The 26,296-nt window shown below is 35.1% G+C and overlaps 1 protein-coding gene across 1 annotated transcript in view; it reads left to right on the forward strand.

Moving 5' to 3' along the window:
* Positions 1-259: 259 nt before the first annotated feature.
* Positions 260-26,296, forward strand: part of Iqub (IQ motif and ubiquitin domain containing) — a 77,141-nt gene continuing 51,104 nt past the window's right edge. The window contains exons 1-7 of the mRNA XM_074055393.1: positions 260-487; positions 9,477-9,874; positions 11,906-12,040; positions 15,781-15,942; positions 16,029-16,201; positions 16,393-16,548; positions 21,506-21,716. Of these exons, the coding sequence (XP_073911494.1) occupies positions 9,481-9,874; positions 11,906-12,040; positions 15,781-15,942; positions 16,029-16,201; positions 16,393-16,548; positions 21,506-21,716 (1,231 nt within the window). The 5' untranslated portion in view covers positions 260-487; positions 9,477-9,480. The remainder of the gene's footprint in view (positions 488-9,476; positions 9,875-11,905; positions 12,041-15,780; positions 15,943-16,028; positions 16,202-16,392; positions 16,549-21,505; positions 21,717-26,296) is intronic.

Below are 26,296 nucleotides of genomic sequence, written 5' to 3' on the forward strand. Positions count from 1 at the left end.
GCTCCAATTTGTTTTGCTTTTGTGTTATTTTTTTCAGATAGGGTCTTGGTTTTTGCCTGGGCTGGCCTCTGAGGGCAATCCTACCCATCTTCCTACCTATGGCCTCTCAGTTTAGAGAGATGACAGGCAACGCCGCCACGCCTGACTCGGTAGGCTCTCTCTAACTTTTGCGTGGGTTGGCCTCTACCTCCTTTCCCACACGCTGGTTGTTGGTATTAGAGCCGTTAGCCACCGCGCAGATGGAATGTGCCCTTTCAAAAGTGTAGAAAGGTCTCTTGGAGAGAGAGCTCAGCAACGGGTCACTTTGGGATCCAGTTTACAACCCTGGCCTCTGGTTCCTCCTTGGAGCAGCGGACAGGTGCCTGGCGGGAGGAGGTGGAGCCAGGCCCGTTGCTAGGATACGGTCAACAACAGTGCAACCATCAAGAACCGATGCTGCTTGCAAGAACTGAAGAAACAGCTCGGTCCGGAGTAGCTGCTTTTTTAGGTAGGAGGATAGGTTCTGGCTGCCCTCTCCTGGCCGCCAGGAATGCGCCTCCTTGATTTTAAACACCTTGTAAAACATCTCATCCTTCCTGGCTTCTTTTCTAGCTCCTCCTCTCTGATTTGGGATTCGGAAGTTACCGCTGTCAAGCTAGGAGGTGTGTATCACCTCAGTCGCCCTGGCTTATCCCTGTAACGCCATAGAAGAGACGTGCTTGTACCCAGATCTGTAGTCAGCAAACGAATCCTTCTGTGGCGACCATTTTCAATCTTTAGTAAACTCAGGGCCTCCAGACTTTTTTCTCCAGGCAGGCTCTTGCCCTCCCCTCATGGTCTTCCGCCTCTTCACAAACTTAAAAAAATTCAACAGGCCTGTTTGGTAGAAGGCAAAAATGAAGCTCTGTTTATAACTTACTCTAGTCTTTTGATGTTTCAAGTTTTAAACGGTAAAAAAGGAAAACATGCATAATATATGAAAACGGGGAGTTTTTTTGGTATGTAATCATAACAGGGACTGCTTTTTTATTTTTAAACAATAAGATTAAAACATTTGAAAGGATAATACATTAATCATTTAAAGTTCGAACGATGAAAAAGAACAAACTATGAAAATCTTTCTTCTACCCAATCCCCTCCCCACCACCAGCTCACCTTTCAGAGGTGTCCTATGCATATACAAATATGAGGTTGTACCTGTGATATTGTACATACTGCTCTTTGCTTTGATTTTATAGTTAACACTGTATATCTTTTTTTTTTTTTAGAATGGACAGTTTTAATAATTTAGTCATTACTGAAGTTTCCTTATAGCACAGGCTCATACATCAAAGGCAACCTTCCTCTTGTTATTTTGCTCTGGCTTGGCACATCTGGACAGTAGAGGGGTTGTAATTTCTTTTTTTTCCTTTTTCTTTTATTATTCATATGTGCATACAAGGCTTGGATCATTTCTCCCCCCTGCCCCCACCCCCTCCCTTACCACCCACTCTGCCCCCTCCCTCTCCATCCCCCTCAATACCCAGCAGAAACTATTTTGCCCTTATTTCTAATTTTGTTGTAGAGAGAGTATAAGCAATAATAGGAAGGAACAAGGGTTTTTGCTGGTTGAGATAAGGATAGCTATACAGGGCATTGACTCACATTGATTTCCTGTGCGTGGGTGTTACCTTCTAGGTTAATTCTTTTTGATCTCACCTTTTCTCTAGTACCTGTTCCCCTTTTCCTATTGGCCTCAGTTGCTTTTAAGGTATCTGCTTTAGTTTCTCTGCGTTAAGGGCAACAAATGCTAGCTAGTTTTTTAGGTGTCTTACCTATCCTCACCCCTCCCTTGTGTGCTCTCGCTTTTATCATGTGCTCATAGTCCAATCCCCTTGTTGTGTTTGCCCTTGATCTAATGTCCACATATGAGGGAGAACATACGATTTTTGGTCTTTTGAGCCAGGCTAACCTCACTCAGAATGATGTTCTCCAATTCCATCCATTTACCAGCGAATGATAACATTTCGTTCTTCTTCATGGCTGCATAAAATTCCATTGTGTATAGATACCACATTTTCTTAATCCATTCATCAACACTGTATATCTTGGGATCATTTTCTATCCATATTTGTAAACCTGCCTCATTTTTTTATGTATTTATGTTTCATTGTGACAAAGAGTTTCTAAGCATATCATGAAATTTGGAAACTCACAAGCGTAGATAAATTTTGCTATCTACTAATGTAAAACTTCAATATAATGAAGGACAATATAATATCAAATGCATAATGGCAAATGTAATTGCAGCACACAATAGAAGGATGTTTAATTAAGACTCATAATACAATATAAGGATATAAGAAAATGTCCTGGGTTTGTAACATGGTGCTGCTGTTTTAGAAAGCAATTGATGGAATTTATCAGAATTAAGATCTGAATGCCATTTGATTTATTCTTTCTAATTATAGGAACAAAGTAGACTCATATGTGTAGACAGAGGTGTATGTACAGCACATTCGTTTACTATTTTTAATAATAAGAAGCTGAAGACAGCTTAAATGTCTATCAATGAGGCAACAGCTGAATATAATGTATATTAACCCGGTGATGAAATTAGAATTAATCTGTTGAGAAAATGAGGTAGAATCATGTTTTATATAGAAATAAATGTTAAGGAATGTTAGGGTGTATTAAGTAAAAAAAAGTTGTTAAAGTTTAAGGCATTAAAGTTCAAATATACTCAGAAATATCATGGATAGGTAACCCAAAGATATGTGATGCAAGCATAAAGAAACAGACACAAACATTATCTAACTTCATTCTAGATAATTTCTGGAAAGATAAAACTGTTAACATTGCTTAATTTTAAGAAATAAAATCAGGGTCTGAAACCAATAAGAGGATATTTTTACTTTTTATTTTATCCTTTTTTGTTATATTAGGTTTATTATTTTTTCTTATAAGCACATATTGTTCTCTTAACATGATATAATAAGCAATAAAATTTTTACACATTAATTTTAAAAAGCTTTAAAATTGTTATAGTTAAGATGATGTTGCTACCTGTTAAGGCTAGAATTTTACAATATTTTACATTGTAATATATACTTTGTCATTTATATTTAATATCTGCTGCAGTGAGCATTTATATATATTTATGTATACAAGTGGAGTGTTAATATAGGTAAGGAGTATCAGGAACCAGTATAATTAGCTGCTTATCCTAGATAAGTAAGAAAAAAATCCCGTTGAATATTTTCTGCTTAATTTTAAATCATTTTCATGTTTCTCACTTAAAATCCAACAATCTCTGATTGTAAAATTATCATTTAATTTCTGTTACTGACCATCACTAAGGTACCATGAGGCATCCTTAAAACTTAGTTTGCTTGTCTAGGGGATGATTAGTAGTTCCTAGTTCTTTCCTTAATCACTAGCACCCCTTTTCTGTTTTTCCTTGGTCCCCAAGGACTCCCATGCTGAAATGCAGTACATTGTAGGGCTTAACTGCATGAATCCAGGTTTCCTGCATTTGTATCCCAGTCATACTGACCAAATTACTTCATCTCTCTGTGCTAATTTCTTTATCTGTAAAATGAACACAATAACACAACAACTATGTATGAAGTTCAAACAATTCAGTACAATGTTATATTGCTAATATGCTTTATTTTGAAAGTATTTTTTCTACTGAGAAAAATGATAATTATCTAATACCTCTGAGGCAGCATTAGTAATTATCACTAGCCATTTTGGAAATTTTAGAAATCGTTTATTAGTAGTTAGCTAGAGTTTATTAAGTGCTCATAGTGTGTCAGGAACTGTTTGCTAAGTACCTTATATACATTTCATTTAATTCTTAAAAAACCCTTAGTGTTAAAACTATTAATTTCCTATTTCACAAGGAAGGCAAATGAGGTTTAGAGAGGTTAAGACACCTCTGTATTTCAAAGTCGCATAGTAAGTATCAGGAATTATGAGGAGTTTGGTATTTTGATCTATTTGCAAGTGAAAGTTTTCCTGTCACCATTTCTTCAGTGCTGGATCAAAGACAAAAGACTTGTGGCAAAAGAAGTAGCCAGTGATTCACGTTTGTACCAATTTCCTGTGTCCCCGCAATCCTGCCAAGGTCACATGGTGAATAGTGAATATGTTAGTCTGTTTTCTATTACTATAATGAAATACCTGCTGTTGAGTAACTTAGAAAGAAGAGGTTTATTTAGCTCACAGTTTTGAAGACTGAAAGACCAAACAGCAGGGTGCCAGTCTTTCAAGGGCACTTCTGGCTGTGTCACCTCATGTCAGGGGCATCTATAATGGCAGGAGCATGTGAAGGTAGGGACAATCACTTCATCAGACCAGGCCAGAGCATGGGAAGGACTCTTTTCTAATAACTGACTGCCTCTGAGAACTAGTGCAGAGTCCCTTAGAGAGCTATTTTAATACCTGCTAAGGATAACACCTCACTGACCTCCCACTAGGCTCCACTTCTTAAAGGTCTCAGCATTGCCACACTGAGGACCAAGCTCCCAATGCTGGCCCCTTGGGGGACACACTCAGACCACATTCAGACCACAGCAGTGAGCCTACATAGAGACAACTCATGTGATTTTACCACTTTTATAATAAACCAAAAGAAACCTAATTGTTTAGGGAAGATACTATCTCAACATTCATAGGTTCATGTTGCAAATACAGCCCCAGAAATGAGCTGTGTAAACAATGGTCATGCTCTTGCATCTTTGTCATATCCAGCAAGAACATGTTGGGACACTCGTGGCCCATGACAGATCACTTCTCTTAATGGGAAGAAGTTGCTAAGCTGGGATTCAAACACAGGCAGCCTGGCTCCAGAGCAAAGCCCACTTTAGGAAAGCAAAACTGAGATCACTCTACTGGATGTATCCATGTTCTTCCCATTTTCTGACTCATAAAATCATGAGTTTCTTAATTTTTGGTTGAATAGTTCTTATTACTGCTAATTATTATAAAACAATTGCTAGCTACCCTCTCTAAAAACAACAAACAGCTCAAATACTTAATGTAATATTTAGATCACTTATCCATATCATTAATTAAGGACCTCTGTGAACCTTAGGCACCACCATACATCAAAAAACAACACATGTTACTAAGACTTGTGATCAGTACCGTATTCCTTAAGAGTAGATATCTTGCATGGAAAGTAACAATCTTTAAATAACAATATTTAAGTAACAATCTTTTAAATCTTTTCATTTAAAAGCTCACCTAGGGGAGAGGTGAATATCAGCATCACAAACCACAGCAACTAAGAAATAGAGGCAGTTGCATTGACAAAAGGAGGTGGAGGGGTGTTGATTTATCCAGTAGCCATCAAAGGAACTGCCTTGCGTTTTGTGGGTGTTATTTGCATTGATGTGACATGTCTCATGGGTTTATACTTCATCTGTGTGTAGACTTCTGACTATTCTGTTTCCATTTCCAGGCCAGATTCTTCTCAGAACGCTAAACTACAACCCCTACATTGACTTTCCACAGGCATCTCACGTTCAGTGTGATCTAACTTCCACCAATACCCTAAACCTGCTTTATTTGAAGTCTTCATTTCTGTAAATGGAACTCTATCCTTCCAGTTGCTCAGTCTAAAAATATTAGCTGCATCCTTGATTCCTCCTTTTATCTCATATTCTATAGCAAGTTCATTACCAAAAGTCTCTTCATTTCTATTTTGCAAATGTATCCTGAATCTGATCACTTCTTGTCATCATCTCTCCACTATCTCTCTGGTCCATTTTGCCTCATGTCTGGGTTGCTATAACAGATTCTAACAGACTCCTAATTATCTGTCAGATTTTGCTCCCCATAATCTCCTTTGCTTCCCCTAATCTTTTTGACAACCCAGCAGACTGAGAGAGTCTGCTTAACTGTCGGTAAATCATTGTTTCCTCCCTCAAAACCTTCTAGAGTTCCTCAGAGTCAAAGCCAGTCTTCAAAGTGGTCTTCCAGGCCCTGTGTAGTCCAGTGCTCATCCTCCTCTCTGACTTCAAGTTCTACTATTCTTCTCCCAGCTCACTTCTCTCCAGCCACACAAGATGAATTAACTATTGCTTACTATTTTCTTTTAATTTTTTCCCACTTGTCCTCATGCCTTGCTTTTCTTTTTTTTCTCAGTTTAGCCTCTTGTTCAAATTTCATCTTTCCATTGAGGCATTCTTTCTCCATCACATTTGCTTAAGTAAAACCCCTGCAGTCTGCTCTGACATACCCTTCCTAGACGTGTGATATCTTTTAGCCACTTTCTTTACTTTATTATTTTCCTAGCATTTATCTGTATCTGACCCAGCATATGGGTTTTATTGATTTAGTGGTTTCTTCCTTTCTAGAATGTAAGTTTGATCACTGCAGGGATTTTTTTTTAAATCTGTTTGTTTACTTTTGTGTCCCTAGACACAGTAATGAATAGGTGTCCAACAAAAATTTGTTGAAAAAAAATGAATGAATTCAGCTTGTGGCCAAAGTTTTTTTTTTTTTTTTTTTTTTTTTAAGGTGGTAGCACTGGTGGAGAGAGTGGGCCAATACATCCTATTTTTTAATTTCTGAGTTTTTCTTTAATAGTGGAAATTCATATCAATTTTGATATTTCAACTTGAAAAGGAAGTATATAAATGATAAAATTTTGTCACTGTCTTTAAATATTCATAACTCATTTCCTTCACCTTTAAATGGTCTTCAATAACAATTATAACAAGCACTTTCCTTTTGTTCCTAATATTAATGAGACTACTTCTAGTGTTTAATTAAATATGATATTTTTGTAAGTTTACACCCTTAGTCAAAAAAAGGAACTTTGGTTTTTAGCTCATTTAAAAAAATCAGGAATATGCATTGATTATTGGCATATGTGTGGACAGTGTTTTCCTCCTCTTACTCAATTAATTAATTGTTTGCTACATTTACCTATTCATATATCAAAGTTAGGAGTTTTTGAGTACATACTAAGTATCAGGCCTGTTTCTGGATATAGAAGAGCAGCATTGGTAAGGCAGAAAATATTTCTCCTCTCATGAAACCATTATTCTACTAGGGAATGATGTGCATGAATAAGCTTTGACTTTCAATAAAAAAGATCTATAAAAGGAACAATTTGGGAGTGAGTAGGGTGTGATTAGCCAGTCTCCCAAGAGAAGTTGCATTTGAACAGAGACATGGAAGTTTAGAAGGAGTTAGTTATACAGATTTGTAGCGATCTTTTGACACTGAAAATAGAAAAGACAAAATCCCTAAGGTGGAAATCAACTTACACATAGTAAGACCGGGGATGGCTACAGATAAAGTCAGAAAGGTAGGCAGAGGCAAGGTCCTAAATGACCTTGAAGACCATGTGAAGTAGTCTAGCTTTGATTCTGGAAAGCATTTCATTCTAAAGGTATTTAAGTGTGAGGGGGCATGCTCTGATATACTTAAAAAAATATTTCCATGGTGCCTGGGATGTAGCTCAGTGGTAAAACTCATGAGAGGCTCTGGGTTTAATTCCTAGCACTGTAAAAAATGGCAATGGATTTTTGTTTGGGGTAGGAGTTTCATGAATAGAATGAAAGCGACCAACTAAGAGGCAGTTGTAGTAGTATTGCTGAAATACGAGAGGATGATGGAGACAAGCAGACTAAGATGAAGTTTTCCAAGTCAGTAATGACTGGGCTTTTTGATTGACTGAGTAATGGGTGAGAGAAAGGAAAGAATTAAGGATGACTTCATAGTAAACCTTACTTGGTTGGACATAAATTATTCATGAAATTTATTGTCTCAAGCATAGTGAGATCTACTGTGCAGCCTTGGTTCAATTGCTTTCCCCTTAAGTTAGATAAAGAGATAACTTCCTCTTCAGGTGACTAGTCAGGGAGTGCTTTTAAGTGTTGAAAGACATTCAGTGAGAACTTACCTGCACTGGGTAGAATGGAACATGAAAAATATCCAGAGCATATAGGAACAAGCATGGCTCCTGCTGACTGTGTGAGAGGCACTGAAGTTGCTCCTCTGAAACTGATATCTTTATTGGATAACAATGAGAATAACCACAAGATGCTGGCTGACATTCTTCTTCGATGACAATTCTTCATGGTTTCTTGCATTTCTGCTTGAGAGGTACTGACAGGTTTGTTCTAGACGGTCTTTGCAAGGGTTTTTGTATGGTGAATTGCCTTGGAAGATAGAGGTAGTGTCTTCTTCTACAAAAGAGATCAAATTTTTCTATTCTACTACAATAACCACAATATCTTCCTCTGGGGCAAAGCTTGGTCAAATTTCTTTTTTCTTTTTTTACTTGTGGTGCTGGTGGTTATACTTAGGGCCTTGAACATACTAGGCAAGTGCAGAAATTTTCACTTTCCTTTTCCTATGTGGATGTCTTTTATTTCTTTTTCTTGTGTAATTGCTTTCATCTGAACTTCCAAGACTGTGTTGGATGGAAGAGTGGGCATCTTTGACTTGCTCCTGATCCTAGTGGAAAAGCTTTCCGATTTTCAGTGTTGAGTATCTTAGCTACGGGTTTTTCATATATGGCCTTTATTGTGTTGAGATACATTCCTGCTATACCTAATATTCTTCACAGAATATTGCTCTCATAATTCTTGTTTTGAGGTTCTTGTTTATATTATTTTTAATTTCTGTGTTTTCTAATTAAAAATTCATCAATGTGTTTAACTTGATGCCTGTTATTCGTAAGATAATCAACATCTAAGAAAATAACGAGCAACATTATATTACCAGAGGAATGGGTTCCCTCAGATTTTGTTTACAGGCAAAAATCACAGGTATTTGAGATCCACAAGCACAGAAAACATTTCAAGGTATTTAACAGCAAGGAGTCTTACAGGTGAAAGTTTTAGCAAGGATTTATTTTAGTATAAAAGTATAAAGTAGGTAGAAGTCATGGAGGGAGAAACATTTTCTGCTTCCCAGGCAGGCAATGGGAGTAAAGACTAAAAATGATGATTCTTATCTATAATCTTTGTACTTTCTGAGCTGGGGAATACACATTTTCATGTTGTCTAGTAGTTCCTAAACTGTGGATCTGGACGCCCAAGATGGGTGCTGTTTATTATTTTAAAACATGGAGATGGGATTTAGGCAACCTAAAACACAGGGATGACAGATATTTTAGGACTTCCTTTTGCTAGGCTGGCCTTTCATCTTTCTGTTGTTCCTCAATATATTCAAGGAAACTTGCGGCTTCTTAATTTTTCAGAGGGAGGCAGATGCAAATAGTACCTTTATGTCTTCCTGTTCTTGTAACTTAACGTCTAAAAGGAGATGTGAGGGGGGCTAGCTCTCTGGCTTTTCAGTTTTTACTCCTCATTTCAATGTCTGAGTGTGGTCCTTTCAGTAGTTATTAAAAATAATATAATTTTCCTTTCTCTTTATCTATCCTGCCTCAGTTGTATACTATGAAAATCACTTTATATCAACAACAAAGTTGATACTTGGGGCAGAAACTCTCGTATATATAGTAAATGCATTCATTTTTCTTAATTAAGGAAAATGTCTGATCAAGATGACCAGTTTGACTCATCAGAAGAAAGTGATGATGCTTATAACACCGTCAATGTTCCAGCTCCTTCAGAACAAGAGTCAGATACAATAACCGATGAGCATGAATCTGAGCTAGATCAGTTCAGTGAGAGCCATGAAACACTTGAGCAAAGTGAGTGCAGCACATCAAGATCAGAATCAAATGATGAAGAACAACTCACAGAAGAAGTTGTGTTCCCTGAAGAAGCTGAAGAAGTCTTACAGACTCTGGAACATGGTAAAATGCAGCATGCAGGGAAGCCAGAGGAGCACATTCCAAGTGATGGCAATCTGGTATTTCTGGATAAAATTAAGTCTATAAAGGAGTCTTTGCAAACATCAACAAGAGAGAGTTTGGCAACAGGTATTACCTAGAGAAGATAGGGTATTTCATTTCCTTGTGACAAAGAATAGTTGCTTTTTCTTGTTTGTATAGTGAAGATTTATTTTAAATATCTGATACTTTCTCTTATCAACCAAACTGCCATAGTTATACCCCTTGAATCTCTTTACTTGGTGTGAGAGCTTTCCTTCTGCAATATCTATTCTTCCTCAATAAATGAACGTCGTTACATTTGAAATTCATATTTGTTTATATTTTCAAATAAAGTAGGTTTTAAAAGTATTTAGGCACCTTGGAAAATGGTGGACAAATTCTTGAGTATAATTGGAATTCTTTCACCTGCCGATTTAGAATTAATTGTTGTACATAGCTAGTGAGAGGTGGGATAGGAACTTGAATCCAGAGTTCCTAGTTTCATATTCAGTGTTCATTTCACCTGTCACATTGTTTTTACATATTTCTATAGTCTGCTTAATGTTAAACATATTTATCCTTGGGAAAAAATCATTATTGTCTTTCATTATTGGTGAGTTTTAAAGATATGCACAGAACAATGTTGATGGCACATAGGAGTTACAATTAAATTCTTGATGTCAGGAGGGACAGCAATTAAGGTGGTTACATAGAAAACCATTAACTCACTGCTTTTTTTTTGTACTTGCCCATGAGTTTTGAAAGTTTCCATTTATAGGGTGAAGAACATATGCCATAAAGGGGAATGCTATAGGGGGTGAATTTATGTATGATATATTTGGTACATGGTAAGAACCAGTGTAAATGACACAATGTACTCCCACCTAGCACAACAATAAAGGAAAAAAATTTAAAAATCATTTAACAATAATAATAACAGTAGCTTAATTTGTAGCATTTCAAGTAGTTTACTATGTGTGTGGTATGCCCACACAAATAAAGAATGGAAAGGAAGAAGGAGAGAAAAGCTATTATATCTGACAGAACCAAGTGCTGCTCAATTTCATAATTCAATGCAAATTTGGGTTCCATGTTTGGATATTTTTCTAATTCCCTAATATTGTAACTTATAATGAACACATGGTAATTTTTAAAAAATGTTGTTTTGTTCCTGTACATTCTGAACTTCACAAATCTCTTAGCCTACCCCCCGTTTCTCAAAACCTACAAAGTCAGTATTATGAAAGTTTTTAAATAGACTAATCACATCTTTTTGTACCCATGAAACAATTAAAATAGCTTATTGATGATTTACTGTCTAACATCTGAATTTATTCCTTTTGTATATATAGACTCATAAAAACTTTTAACAAGCTTAAAGAACCTTAATATTACTAATGCAAAATTAAAATTTGTCATGGGATTAATCATAAATGTCTCATATGGCTTTATGAAAATGTCATGTCCAGCATCTAGAAATATACAAAAATTTTTGGTTTATAATATGTATCCTTTACTCCATCTTTATTAGTATATGCTCTCTTTAATATTTACGGTCTATAAATGTAAAAGAGAAAAATTTACTCCATATTAATTAGTTTTAAATGCTATATTTCCTTCCTATAATTTTGAACAGACAATCATTTGATGGTGCTAGTTTTTATAATTAACATGTAAACATCACATTTTGGTTTCTTATTTTGTAGAGCAGAGTCAGCTACACAATGTGAAAAGTATTTAATAGTGGGGAGTTAGTCATATCATGCCCATTTTTCTGAAAATTATTTATAGTGCATTTCTGAGTTCTGAGGTACCCTTTCTATCTCAAAGTCGCCCTTTCCTGTATTTATTACACAAAAATGCTTGGTTTTCTGAAATGTTTCTATTCTTACATCTGAATAAATATATGCCAGACATTAAATGTTAATAAACAAATTATGAAAATATGAATTAACTTTCAAGACAAGGGTTTGTGACTCACTGTTGATTAGTTCTCTTTCTATGTCACTGGGGTGCGGTGGAGTGTATACTCCATATGATTAAAAGTTGGCTCATAATTCTGCATCTTTTTGTGGAGTGTACATCGCTGACCTTTGTATTTGACTATGATTTTATTTCTTTTCTGTTTTTTATTAACAGTGAAAGTTGTACTTATTCCTGTGGGCCAGGAAATTATCATTTCTTTTAAAGTTGATACCATGTTTAGACACCTCAAGGATCATTTTTCAAGCTTATTAGGTATCCCATCTCATGCACTGCAAATGATACATGCAGGTAAGTTTGAAGGCTAATAAATTTAATGAGACTTCTTTAGTTTTAGCAATTAAGTAATCTAGATTTTTGATTTCTTAAACTAAATATCTTGATATTTACCATTTCAGCATAATATTGTGTTTATGCAGTCATTCATTTAACATATTTTTATTGAAGACCTATTTTGTTCTAGATTGCTAAAAGTAAAGATACAAAGAAACATGAAACAAGATTCCTATTCTCAAGTTGTTTATAGACTAGTAAGGAAGAATCATATGCAATAGTTACCACATTGGTATGCAAATACTTTAGTGGAAATATGTACAAAAAAGAGTGAGGAGATTCTAGAAAGTTTCAGTTAATAAAAATATTTACATGTGCTAAGTCCAAAGAGGAGGGAAACCTGGAACTTTTTGGAAGTTATAAGAAGTTTCAAATGGTTAGAAGAAGATGAGAGTTAAAAACTAGATGGTGAAGGAGAATGTGTAGAACAAGAAGACTGGCCAGCACTGGCAGCTCACACCTGTAGTTCCAGCTATTAGATCGTGGATGAAGACTAGACAAGAAAAAAAAAGTGCGAGACCCTATCTAAGTGCTGGGGGCTGAGCACTGGGCACTGTAATGCAGAGGATCATGGTTGTAAGCCAGTCCACTCAAAAAATTCATAAGACCTCATCTCAAGCAATACCCCGAGGCCTGTCATCCCTGTGAGAGCAGGAAGTGTAAAGTAGAATGATTGTGGTCTAGGCCAGCTCAGGAGAAAAATAAGATGCTATCTCTAGAATAATCAGAACAAAAAGTGCTTTAGGTGTGGCTCAAGTGGTAGAGCACTGCCCAAATAAGTGTGAGGCCCTGAGTTCAAACCCCAGTACCAAAAATCATAGACTGAAAATGGTTTTTGAGTGTTCTATACATTAAGTTTATTTATGTTTTGAAGAGCCTCACTGATATTATATAGCTTTTTGTCATGATCAAATAAAGTCTCTGCACCTGTGATAGTCAGCCAGGCTAACATAGATGTACATGTGTGTGTATAGAAATCCTAATACTTTAAAGTTTTGGAAGTGACTTATAAAGATGTTACATAAGTTTCCAGAGAAAAGCAATTCAGTTTCAAAATGACTTTTAAAAAATCAATGATAATAAATGTACTAATTACTGATTAAAGCTTGATAGGGAAAACAAGACAAAAATGTAAATAATGATTAGTAATATAATTATAATGATCATGATGGTTAATTTATTGAGTCTTTTCTATGTGTTAGTACTTCTACAAAATATTTTTGTTCATCTAATCATTTAATCCATACAACAATCCTCTGAGGTAGGTGTTATTGTTATAATTATTATTATCTCTTTTTTTTTGAAAGAAGGAATCTAAAACTCTGGGAATTTCTGTAAATTCACATGTCTGATTGGAGTCTGCAATGAGGGAATGACTGTATGACTCTAAAGAGGGAATTTGAAACTGTTGGACATTAACTCAAAGGTGCAGTTCAAAATTGGAGAAGAGAGAGCACTTTTAGCCTGGGATAACTGCCCAGTGGTACTTCAGATCTCTCTCTCCTTTGTACTTCTTGACCTTTCTTCTTTACAAGTAGTAGGTATAACACTGGGTAACGTGTTCATGTCAGCAGTAATAACAGAAGAGCAGATTCTACACCAATGTCTTGCAAGACTGGTGCTTTCTTCCAGTACTGCAATTGAAGTTCATGTTTGGTTGGGACTATGCCTACTCTAGAAATAAATAGAGGAATGAAAAGAGCTCTGTTAACCTGTATTTGTTTTCTGTGGATGCTGTAAAATTAATTGCAAACTTAGTGACTTAAAACAGCACGTATATTTTTCTTAGCGTCTGGAGGCCAACATCCTAAATCAGTTTTACTGGGGTGAAGCTTAAGTATCAGTAGGGCTGTTCTCCCTTTACAGCCTCTAGGGAAATAGACTTCCTTGCCTTTCCAGTGTCTAGAATTGTATTCCTAGCATTCATTGGTTACTTGACTCTCTTCCCATCCTCAAGCCACTAAGTACGTGATCAAACTTGTTTTGTCATATTACTTTTCCCTCTGGATCAAATCTCCTCCTTTCTTCCTCTAATAGGGATATATGGTTACATGTAGGGCCCAGCCAGAGAGTCCAGGGTGATCTCTCCATTTAAAAATCCTTAATCAAATTGCAGTCACTTTTGCTGTGTAAGGTTAAGATTATACTCATACTGGCAGATTAGGATGTAGAACTATTTGGGGGCCATTATTCAACCCATTGCAAAGCCTATATGACATTCATGTTAATTTTTCTAATTTAAGAATTTAGGTTGTGAAATTGAAACTCAAAGATCTTAGGATGTGCTTTCTTGTGCATAGTCAAAATAGATTAGTTGTGTCTAATATATTTCTAAGAACAAGTATGGCTTTTGCTGTGTACAAATTCCTAATTGTAATTGAGGAAGATCATACATTTGAAGACTGATATATATTCCATCAATAAAGTAGCCAGTATCATTATTGCCTTTTCATATTTCTTAAAATAGAGAAAAAAGTAATTTGTTAAATATACCAATGGGTGGGTGAAGCAGTGAAAGGAGAGTAGAAATTAAAGTTATACTACAAAATAATAAAGTGATATATAGTTACCTCCACTTGGCATTCATTACTTAAATGAGTTTCTGAGTATGGAAAGAGAGAGAAAAGAGGAGCTTTGGAATTCTGAGCCTGTGCTTTTCTACACTGGAGAATATAATGGGTATTAAAATAATCATGCTTCACCTGATACGCATATGTCCTGTGTTACATACAATACATTGTGGGTTTTTTACACTTTAGTTTTGATTTTAGAGACAGGGTCTCACTATTAACCCTGGCTGGTGTTGAACTCACAAGGCTACATATACCTTCCTGCCTGCACATTGTGTGTGTGTGTTTTAAATAGAGTGAATATTTAGTATATTATTCTGCTCATACTGCAGAATGGTTTTATTTTTTAATTATTTATAGTTTTATGATTATTATGTATTTATATTTCTGTAGAATCAAGAGTTGTACCTGTATAATGCCACTATGACTCTATTGTGGAATTTTTGTTTTTTTAGTGATACCTATTTATGGGATACAGTGTGATAATTTGATAAATGAATGCACTGTATGATGACTGAATCAGGTAGTTAGCATTCTATATACTTAAACATTGAAAACTTGATTAATATGTAATCATTGCACAAATTTATAAGGTACAAAGTGATATTTCAGCACAGTATGTAATGTGTACTAATCAAATCAGGGTAATTAATATGTCCATCTTCTTATCATTACTTTGTGTTTGGAAACTTTGAACTGCTCTTTGCTAGTTATCCATAAAATATATAGTAAGTTATTGTGAACTATAGCCACTCTGCTATGGAATTTTCTGTACTAACTTTACAGCAAGAGGTACAAAGCACTAATATTATATGCAGTAATTTAACAATATGTGTTCCTATAACACCTTCAATATTTCCCATCCCCTCAAAATGAGTATTCTTCTAGAGACTATGGTTCATTGTGGGGACTGTAGTTAATAACAGTATGTTGTATGTTTGTTCTCCTCATAAGAAGTATGTGAGGTAATGTATATGTTAATTATTTTGATGTAGCTGCTTCACGTGCACATATGCCAAAATACCACATGTGCAACCTAAATATGTACAATTTTATTTCTTAAATAAAAACAACAACAAAAAATAGTCATTTCTTTGTCATAAAACACCTTAAAAATTTCATTTTTAGGAACAATTCTTAAAAATAATGAGACTCTAATACAGCATGGAGTTATGCCTCAGGGAGTTGTACAAGTGGAACTGTTTTCTGCATATCCAGATCTACATCCAATCAAAAGAATAGATGGATTAAGTGATGCCCCTCAAGTCATAAATGTCACCATACAAACTGGTGCGTTATTTTAGTCTTTTAGCTAAAGTATTTTAGTGTCCTTTTGTAGTTGAACTTTGGTTCAGTCTTGGTTTTTATCTCCTTAGGCATCAATAAGTACCAGGATGTTGCTGTTGAGATTATAAAATCTGACTTTCACAAGCCATTTCTTGGTGGATTTAGACATAAAATAACTGGAACAGAATATCACAATGCTGGAACACAAACTGTACCTAAAAAGATTCCTGAAAAATCCAATGCATTTTGTAGGGATACACAGGTAATGTTTGAATTTTTCCATTTCGGTTTTGAAGTTATATAATAAAAATTGTTGTTTTACTTATGACTCTTTCAAATTAGATTCTTCCAACTAATTATATAGAAAATAGGATAATAAAAGAATATGCTCTTCACTTACAGAATTGTGCATATAGTGAGTGCTTATTTTAATTTTTTATATTTTTATTTTAGACAGTTTTACAGAGGAAAAAATTCCAACAGACTTCAAATACAACATCCACACAAATGACTAAAATTGGTGTGTATGTATCAAACATGACTGATAAACTGATAGAACCAGGAATATATTTTACAGCAGAAGAATACCATGCTCAAAGATTAAAGGCGGTAAGATAGCTTTTATTGGGAATACATGATAAGAATTAAACATATAACTAAATTGTTCTCTGTGTGTCTGTGTTTTCCTAAGGTGTTCTAGCTTGAGAAAGAACCTGTTGAGTGTGAGTGACCTTTCATTGGTATTGAACACAGTCTTTACTTCCAATATCACTCTACCTAAGAAATCAGAATCCTAAATGCTCTAACCCTTCTCTTTTCTGACTCATGTGTTGTGTTTGCCCTTTCCCCTTCTCAAAATAGAATAATGTAGGTAACTTTCCAGACTAATCAAAATCAAACAGGACATTAAAGTCTATTTTCTTTGATACTATTATAACCACTCTACCTCTTTATTTTATTGTTTGCATGAGTATCTTTGTCATCCTGTTACTTTCAACTCATTTGATCTCTTATAGACTGCATCTTTTCGCTATGAGTAAAAGTGACCTGAAAATAGTGACTTAAATAAAATGTTTTCTCTTTCAAGTGCAACAGGGAATTTAGTTAGGCTGTTGTTGTACCCAAATCTGCCCAAGACTTTGAGAGATGAGCTTGGAATACAAAAAATGTTAAGTCTATTGATTCCTTACCCTGAATTCAGGAGACTGCACACCAAGATAATCTTGGAACCAAATTTAAGCCTGGCTTTATCAGTGACAGTTATTCTGGTTTGATGAATTTTTACATTTTTAGTCTAAACTAATTTTCACCAAACAAGTGGAAAGATGGAGTTATTAAAGAATTGTGGGGAAAAGTGAAGCTCAGGTGAAATTTAAGTGAAGTAGTCTCTTAGAAGTCTCAATGCACAACAGGCTGTGTGTAAATGGCCCAACATCAAGTCCTGGACTGTGAAGTGTACCAGGCTCCTATTCCTTTGGGAACAAAGTTGAGAAGGTTGCAGAATGTCGTCTCTTTTTCTGAAGCTCTCTGAAGTTGGACACCTTGATTGTAAATCAAGGCTACTTCTCTCTGTCAAAGTAACTTGGATCCTCTAGGCAAGAATGGGATGTTTCATTTTCACTGATCTAATTTCAAACAGTGAAGTTTCTGACAGTTTGTGATTTTAGAGAGCAAAGTTTTTCAGTGAATAAGAAAATAGCAATCCCTCCAAAAAAGAGATTGCTATGATATTTTATAGCTTCAGAGAATCTATGGGAGAAATATTGTTTCTTGTTAACTTTGTGCCTGGCTTGATTAGAGCCAGTTATCCCAGACTGATTTTTTTTCAGTTTCTTAGTCCAAGCTAATTTTTTCTTTCTTACTATACTTGGTTTGGATGGTGGTTCTATGATATAATTGTACCTTTCCACTTTATTAATTTCATCATGAGCTTGTTACTGTATGATGATAAAACAGTTGACTAACATGCATCATGTTTGCATTCTGAGAAGGAAGAAGGGAAAAGTCAAGGGAGCATGCAACATTCAAAGGTTTTCCTTGAAAACCTTGCCCAATGACTTCCATTTATATCTTATTGGCCTGAACTGTATCATATATTCCTACAAGAGCATGTGATAAGTGCATTTTTAAAGAAGAACGTTGTTCCTCAAGATAGTTGAGAGATTTACTTAGTAAGAGAAAGTACAGGAGATGGAATATTAGGTAGAGAAGTAAAACTCTCTGCACCACTTTCCAAACTCCAATAAAATTATATTAAAGACATAAAAAATTATAAACATACAGTGATAAAGAATATATGAGACAAGAGTAAATGTCAGCCGATGTTTTTGAAGTTGTAAAGCAGATGGAGAAGTGTTAACTTGACTTACTAGAGCAGAGAGAGTGTAAACCTAAATTTCTGCCGTGGAAGATGGCATCAAGATCCACAGAGATTTGCCCCATACAATCTTGGAAAGTGAGTTGGAGGTTCTGCGGGAGGTGGAAATGAGAAGTGAGCTATAAACGGAGTAGTGTGACTACTGATACTTTGAACTCATTCTGGCCATCTCATCTTGTTTTTATTTATTAATCATTCTTGCTGATTGTTTATCTTTTATTAGATTTTCCTTCTTTTTATTGGTTTGATTAAACTTGTCATTTTTTGGTTCTTTCATAGCTTAGAAGTAGGTGGTTTATCTGTATATTACTAATATTTGCTCATGAAACTTTTAAATTCACCTAATTTTCATACTAAATGCATATATAATCAGGATCTTTTCTCTATGAGTAAGTAAAGGACCTTAGTAGACTTTCCTTCATATCCTTCCTTTCCTCCCTCACTCCTTCTATTCAGTGAACATTTGGTCAGGAATTATAATTATATGTAATTTACTATATAATTACAATTTTAGATCATTTTTTTGTATGTTTCAGTTGGTATATATAAAATATATTTAGCTTTATGAATTTTTGCTCACTACTTTAATTTCCCCCTTGAGCTTATTATTCTTGCTGGACCACATTCTCTAAATTATTCTTTCAGATTATGCATAGAAAATGAACCATCAAAATCCTCATTGATAAACTTTATCATGGGTTTTAGTTTGAGTGAGTTTAGAAAGCTAGAGTCAAACTTATTTTCCCTTTATAACTTTGAATCTCTATTTGACTATAAGTTGGATATAAATCTGACCCTCATTGCTTTGTTTCTTCTTTCTAGAAAACTTTAGGGTTTTCACTTTATCTCTGGTGTTTTATAATAGTGTGATACATTTGAGGCTTGGTAATGGATCATTTCTATCTAACAGCTTATGTATGACTTTAGGAAATGTTCTGCTTTGTTTTGAGTAATTTCTGTACTCAACTTTCTTTATTCCATCTGGAACTTGTATGAAACATATTTCAGAAAGTCTGGATTTATCTTTCATGTCCTTCATTTTCCTTCATTCTGTCCAATTTTTATGACCTTTTCTTCTGTATTGTAAAATATTTTACCCACCTACATTTTTGCTTAATAATTCCTTCTTTGGCTCTGTACATTTTGCAGATCATATCAATTATAACAACTAGTTAACTACAACTATTCATTTTCCCCTTCTTCCATTGTTGTAAAGCTTTACCTGGACAGATAATGGCATTGCCTCCTGTGTAAATCAGGTAGGCCGTACAACTAAGATAAAGACAAGGAGATTGAAGGGTTATCATGTGAGGCACTTCCAAGCATTTATCCTAAAGGGTTCTTTGTTCCTTTATTGCTTTTTACAGGCTGGAGGCTAATGAACAGTTGATCAGACAAGCGGGACATACAAATAGGGAGAAATTTGTCAACTATGGCGGGACTCTTCTGCCAGCCCTAACTGCTTGTTAGTCTCTGGATTATTATGTTTGTGTGAGGGGATTTTTGTGTTCTGTGTTCTTTAACTTCTATATTCTTTGGTTTCTTTAATAAATTTAACAAGTTTAATAACACCCAAGCTAATTCATACTCTATGTATTTAAAAAATGAAAAATGAAAAATGTTGACAGTCTTTGGTTGGTTTTTTATATTGATTGTTTTATACTGATAGCCTTTCCTTTTTGCTCTAAAAATGTTAACCACATATAGTCTTGTCTTGTTTTTTGTTTTGTTGTACTTTAGTGAAGTGATTCTAAAACTTTAACCTCAGTACCACCTGAGTTTCTGATTCGGTAGCTTTGGAGTAGGGACTGAGAATTTGCATTACTGGTAATTTTCTAGATGATATTGATATCATATGGTCTGGATGCTACTCTTTGAGACCTACTATTCTAGTTATTTATTCCAAAGAAGTAGAAGTTACTTTTATTAGGTAAGGGACCTTTTATTTTGATGACTCTTCTCAAGTGTTTGGTTATTCTTGGGTGAGTCCTCACAGAAAATTTGAGATTCTTGGTATGGGATGTGCAAACAGCATTGTTTACCTGTCTAATCCCTGTGGCTTTAGGGTAGGCTTGATTCTGGGAAGGAGCTAGTTTTCTGGATAGTGAGCTTCTATTCATCCTGATGTCCCACTAACACTCTTGCCTCAGGACAAACACTTCTGATGCCCCTTTGGCATTTTTCAAGCTGTTACCTGGTTAGTTTCCTGCCTGCTTAGATCATCCCCCTTTTTGGGCTTGCAGCAATCCTAGAGGTATGTCTGTTTTCTTGCTTGCCTCTCCAGTACAGGATTAGGTTACAGATTCCTCTTTCTGCAACTTAGTCCATTTGCTTCTTTTCTTGAAGGGATTTTTCAAAGTTTCTAATGCTTTAGGGGTCCTTTCAGTGTGATCCAGTGTCTTTATCAATTTCTGTTTTACATATTTTTTTTTCTGTAACTCTCTGGTGTTAGGATGAGGGAAAGGAATATGTCAGCATATGTTCTGTCCTCAGTTTCCTTGCAACCTGTCTATATTTTATGTATGAGTTTGGTAAAATAAAAATTTCAACCTTTTAGCTATATCATAGAGTTTTTGAGGGTCTACTATTATGATATGCTGGCAACTATGTTTGTATTTCATGTATTTGAATGCTTAAGTTTTCCTTTTATCTACCCTGCCTTTGGTGGTCTTCACACATAACTACCTACTATGTGTTTAAGAAATGTGATTTTATTTCAAATATCTGCTTAAGCTAGTGGCAATTAATATAAATTGGAGATAACTAAGAGTCTGAACACTTGCAATAATTATTGACTTGCACCAGGCTTCAATGGAGCACTTTCTATGCATACTATTATTGTCACTATTTGTACAGAGAAGGAGGCTAAAGTACAAAGATGGAGGTAAATTAACCCAAATCAGACAACTAGTCAGAGGGAAGATTCAAACTAAGTTTTACTCCAGAGTCCATGCTTTTAAGCAGAGTCCTGACAGCCTCCTATGGAAGTGTATTTGCTAGATTTCAAAATCGAAGAGCAGTGACACACATCATCTATATTTCTTATGTGTAAGAATATCTGGCACAGAACTAAAGCTAGACTCAGTATTGTTTTGTTGTTGTTGAATCGGGATTGAAATAGTGATTGTTTTCTTTATTGACTGATCAACAAGCTGATATGCTTTTTATTTCCTTTCCATTTAATCATAGACAATAGTAATACAGACTTACTATAGACAATGGCATGCTAAAGTCTACGTAGAGAGTTTAAGAAGACAGAAAAAGTTGAGGTTGGAGTGGGAAGCAGAGGAAGAAAGAAGGAAGATCAGAGAAAAAGAAGAATGGATACAATTGGACTATTATCGGAGGCATAATCCTAAAACAAATGAAGACTTTGAACTTCTTTACAATGCACTAGAACGTAAGTTTAACATAGGCTTTGAATAAGATAATAATTTAAAAAATTTTTGTTAATAAGAAAAAGTTTCACTGAAGACAAAGGTAAGACTTTATTATTTTAAGATGTCTTAGGAATCTGAGTTAGAAAATTTACAAAGATGAATAATATCTTACATTTAAGATGGAAATTAAGGCCGGAGTGAAATTAGGCATACTTTATACTAACAATTAATAAGTGTGCACATGGCTGTGTGAATTATTCAGCTTTAATGTATTTGATCCTTATCCATGTGAGATATAGAGAAAAGTTCTGTCTCATCTGTCTCTCTGATGCTTTTGACAATTTATAAACACAGAGTGGAGTTATTTAATCTCTCAATCTGGCATCTTGTCTGATTATGCTCTTTAGAGGAGTGTCATGTAATACCTTTTTAATCCCCCTCTAATAATAATAATATATAATTTATACCTTATTTCTTCTGGAGTATGTCACTGAGATTAAAACTTTCATTTACTTGAACAAGCCAAGAACTCTTCTTTATTCAGGACAATGGAAATGGCATCTGCCTCTTAGAACTCTTTCCTTGTTTCTCATCTCCAATCTCAGGATGAATGTCACCTACTCAAAGGCTTTTTTAATGAGTGATGATAAAATTTGTATAGCCTGTTTTCATCCAATGGTCCTAACTGCACCCAAGCTTTTCCCTTATATCTTCATGATTTGCAGTAATACATCTTTTGTTTAGCATGTATTTTCACCATTGGATTGCAAGCTCCATGAGGGAATAAGTAACTTACTTTTTGACAACCCCTCTTTTCCTGTGCTTAGTCACATACCCAATCAGTACTGATAAAATAAATGAATGAAGGAAGGAAGGAAGGAAAGAAGGAAGGAAGGAAACCTAGGAAAGCAGTAATGCAACTGTTTCTAGCTTCTGCCTTTTCAGCAGTACCTGTTGAAGTGCAAATGCCTGAACAGAGGAGTTATTTAATATCTTAGATGTCTGAGAGTAGAGAAATTGGGCTCTTGTTAAGATAGAGAATTTAAAAAATTAAAAATAGTTTCAATTTTTTCAGTTGAATAGGGTCTTTTTTATCCAAGGAAATAAGTCTCTGACTTCTCTATGATTTACATTAATTTTAAACACTTTTAAGATATAACTTTGTTTCTTTGCATACTACTTTTTGTGGCTGTTATGTGTTCTATTACTCAGGTCATAATTCTCTCTAATCTGATACATTTTTAGGTGTCATATTGTCAGCCCAATTAAATAGCTGTGAGATTAGGTATGCTACTTACTGGCGATTAAGCATTCAGTCTAGCAAACACTGCTAAGAAATTTATCTCTGGGAGCATTCAACACTGAATGGCTGTAGAAATGTTTACAACTTCATGCAGCGGTATTTGAGGTAACTTTAAGCCTTCTTTTATCTATTTACGGTTTCTCCTTCCATCTAGTCATGAACTTCTGGGAATACTGTTTGCTTCACTTTAAACTTCACTTTCATGTCAGATGATAGCAATAGTTAATTCTTAAATCAGTAGTTCAATAGAGAGCATTGTTAGCGAGGTGTCTATGGTAAAAGTTTTGTGGACAAGGATGAAACTAACATCTTTTACAGCAGAACTCTATGAAAATAATATTCCAAATTCATATATAAATTAATTAAGCATTGTCATTGTTATTTTTGTTTGGTTAATAGATGATGGTGCAAAATAATAGAAAGTGTTAAGTGAAGTTCTTCCTTTTCTTCTTAGTTACTTCTAAGCCTCAGTCTCTTCATGGATAAAAAGGACTCAATAATTTCAGGCACATTCAGTTCAGAAGGTTTAATAAAGTGAAAAATCAAAAATATGACATTTATGAAAGCATGACATTTATGAAAATAATATATATATATATATTGCACACACACACATATATATGATTACTATTATATGGTAAATAATTTTATACAGAATTTCTATGTTAAAGGAGAATGCACATATTTTATGTAAATCTGTACATGATTTGTCTGGAGAAAAACAAAAACAAATGAAATTTCTCACCTAAGAAATATCTATTTTTCCAAATACTAAAATTATAAATTAAAACTCTTAGGATAATAATTTTAAGCTCTGTTTTGTTGCAGTCAAAATCTGGTTCATAAGCTCAATGATTTACATTGCTTTTCTGTTTAATATAGCTTTCTTCATTTCACATTGCTAACTCCAGTCCTTGAAATTTCTTCCCTCTTGTGGCAGACAGTGACAATTGCATAATTTAAACAATTAATAATAGGAAACAACTTTGCCTGTCCTTCAGTAGTAACAGCAAAATGCAGTGGGTAGAGTGCTTCATGCCTATAATCCTATCACTCAGGAGGCCAAAGCAGGAGAACTGTTAGTTTGAGGCCAGCCTGGGCTACATAGCAAGACCATGTCTCAAAACAAAACAAAACAAAAAAACCCCCAAAACAAGTCAATTTAAGATATAAATGTAACTGCTTTTGGTATATCAAAGGTAAGACTATTTCCAACCAATGCTTGATTTTATGTCATTTTTTTCCATGACAATATATTCTTTCACTAATCTGAATTATCATGAGGGCCCAGAGTTGAAGAAGACAGGTGCCAAGTGTATAATATTCTAAAGAAAACTTGAAGTAAATGGGATAGTTTAGCTTATTTTAAAACTTTATATAAGTAGAATTATTCAGAATTAATTTTTGTGTCTGACTTTTAAAGTTCCATATTACATCATCAGACTCATCTGTATTATTGTGTGCAGTTCAGTTGTTCATTCTTGTTTGTGTAGAGCATGCCATTCCATAAATGTGCCACAATTTATTTATTTATCCATTTTATTGTGGATTTTTCCATCCCTTCCCAATTTGGTGAATACAATTACATTTATTTTTAGTGTAAATGTGGAAGTAGAATTTCTAGTTCATAGGATATCCATATTTTCTGCCTTCATGGACTGCAGGAAATTATGAAAGTTTTAATTGCCCCATCATCCTGTCCAAAATTGGGCACTTCTGTCTTTTTTTTTGTAGTCTTTCTGGAGGGTTTGTACTAGTAACAGCCTGCCTTATTTTGGACTGTGGGTCCAGTAGGTGATCGGCATTTCAGAGTCAGTGTGAGACAATCTGTGTCACATATAAAGATTTTTTTATGGGAAAAGAGGTGGGAACTATTCCTTGGCCCATAGACTGCTCAGCAAAATTAAAGATATAACAAAGGTAAGGAGGGAGAATTTGAAGGGGTTAGTAGTGTTTTCTTTGGAAGGAGTCATTCCTATGCTTTAGGTCAAAAGGGTTGTACTACTCACTAGCTACGTGCCCAATGAGAGAAGCTTCAAGGCAGCCCTCCTGGGGAGTTTTGAAATATGTTCCTTTTGTTCAAGGAACCTGGAAGACTGGTGCCTAAATATTTCCTAGCGTGGTAGATTAGGGTCTGGCCCTAACCTAGGTAACTGAAGATCTAGAAGAGCGCCTACAGATGTCTTTCACACTGGAGAGTGTTGCTGCGCTAAGATTTACAACAGCAGTCCCAGAATTTTTTGAGCAGAGATATGCATTTGCCTTCCATCAAATCAGGACTGTACTGTATAGAAAACAAGAGAGAGTGAGCAAGCAACAAGGTGAGAGTCTCTTGGATCCTGTTTAATAGGCCCAACTGGAGAAATAATGAGATTTTTTTTTTTTTTGGGAGCAAGCTTAAAGTGAAAGTTGGATTCTCCATAAGCAGCTACTGCAGTGCAGATGTCTCTATCTGGGTGAGGGATTACAGGAGGTAAGGGGTGAGTTTAAAAGCTCCAGGAGAGTCAGCATAAATCACCTGACAGACCTGAGAATGAGACTACTCAGCCAAGTAAGACCATTAAATTTTGGGAGAAACAAACATTCACACACAGAAATCAAAAAATTAGTTGACTGTATTTGTATGGATTTATTTCTTGACTCTGTGTTCTACTCCACTGATACCGCTCTTTCACCAATATCACAGTCTTGATCATGTATCTTTATACTAAATCTTGAAATTAAATAATGTGAGTCTTCACATATTGTATTCTTTTGGCTATTCTAGTTTTTCTGTTTGTTTGTTTTTACATTTACATTTTAGAATCAGCTTTTGATTTTTTTTTTAAACCTTGCTGATTCCATTGAATGGAACTGTGAGGAATGTATAAATTAGGGGGAATTGACCTCTTAACAATATCAAGGCTCCCAACCTATGAACATGCTATACTTTTCCAGTTATTTCAGTCTTGTTTTTTTCTTCCACTGGTGTCTTGTGTTTTCCACCTATAAATTCTGCACACTAAGTGTCTTATTGATTATGGTACTGTTTTAAGTAGTGGTGTTTTTCATTTCAAAACTGAATTGATGCTAGGCATGGTGGTGCATGACTGCTATCCTAGCTACTGAGGAAGCAGAGACAGGAGGGTTGTGGTTTGAAGCCAGCCAAGGAAAAATGTCAGAAGATCCTATCACAAAAACAAGCAGTATGGTGGAATATGCCTGTGGTCACAGCTACTAGATAGGCAAAGGTAGGAGGATCATGGTTCAAGGTTAACCTGGGCAAAGATAGCACAAGACCCTCTCTGAAAAACAAAC

The sequence above is a fragment of the Castor canadensis genome, chromosome 2 (genome assembly GCF_047511655.1).
Source record: "Castor canadensis chromosome 2, mCasCan1.hap1v2, whole genome shotgun sequence".
In the NCBI taxonomy this organism is placed as follows: Eukaryota; Metazoa; Chordata; class Mammalia; order Rodentia; family Castoridae; genus Castor; species Castor canadensis.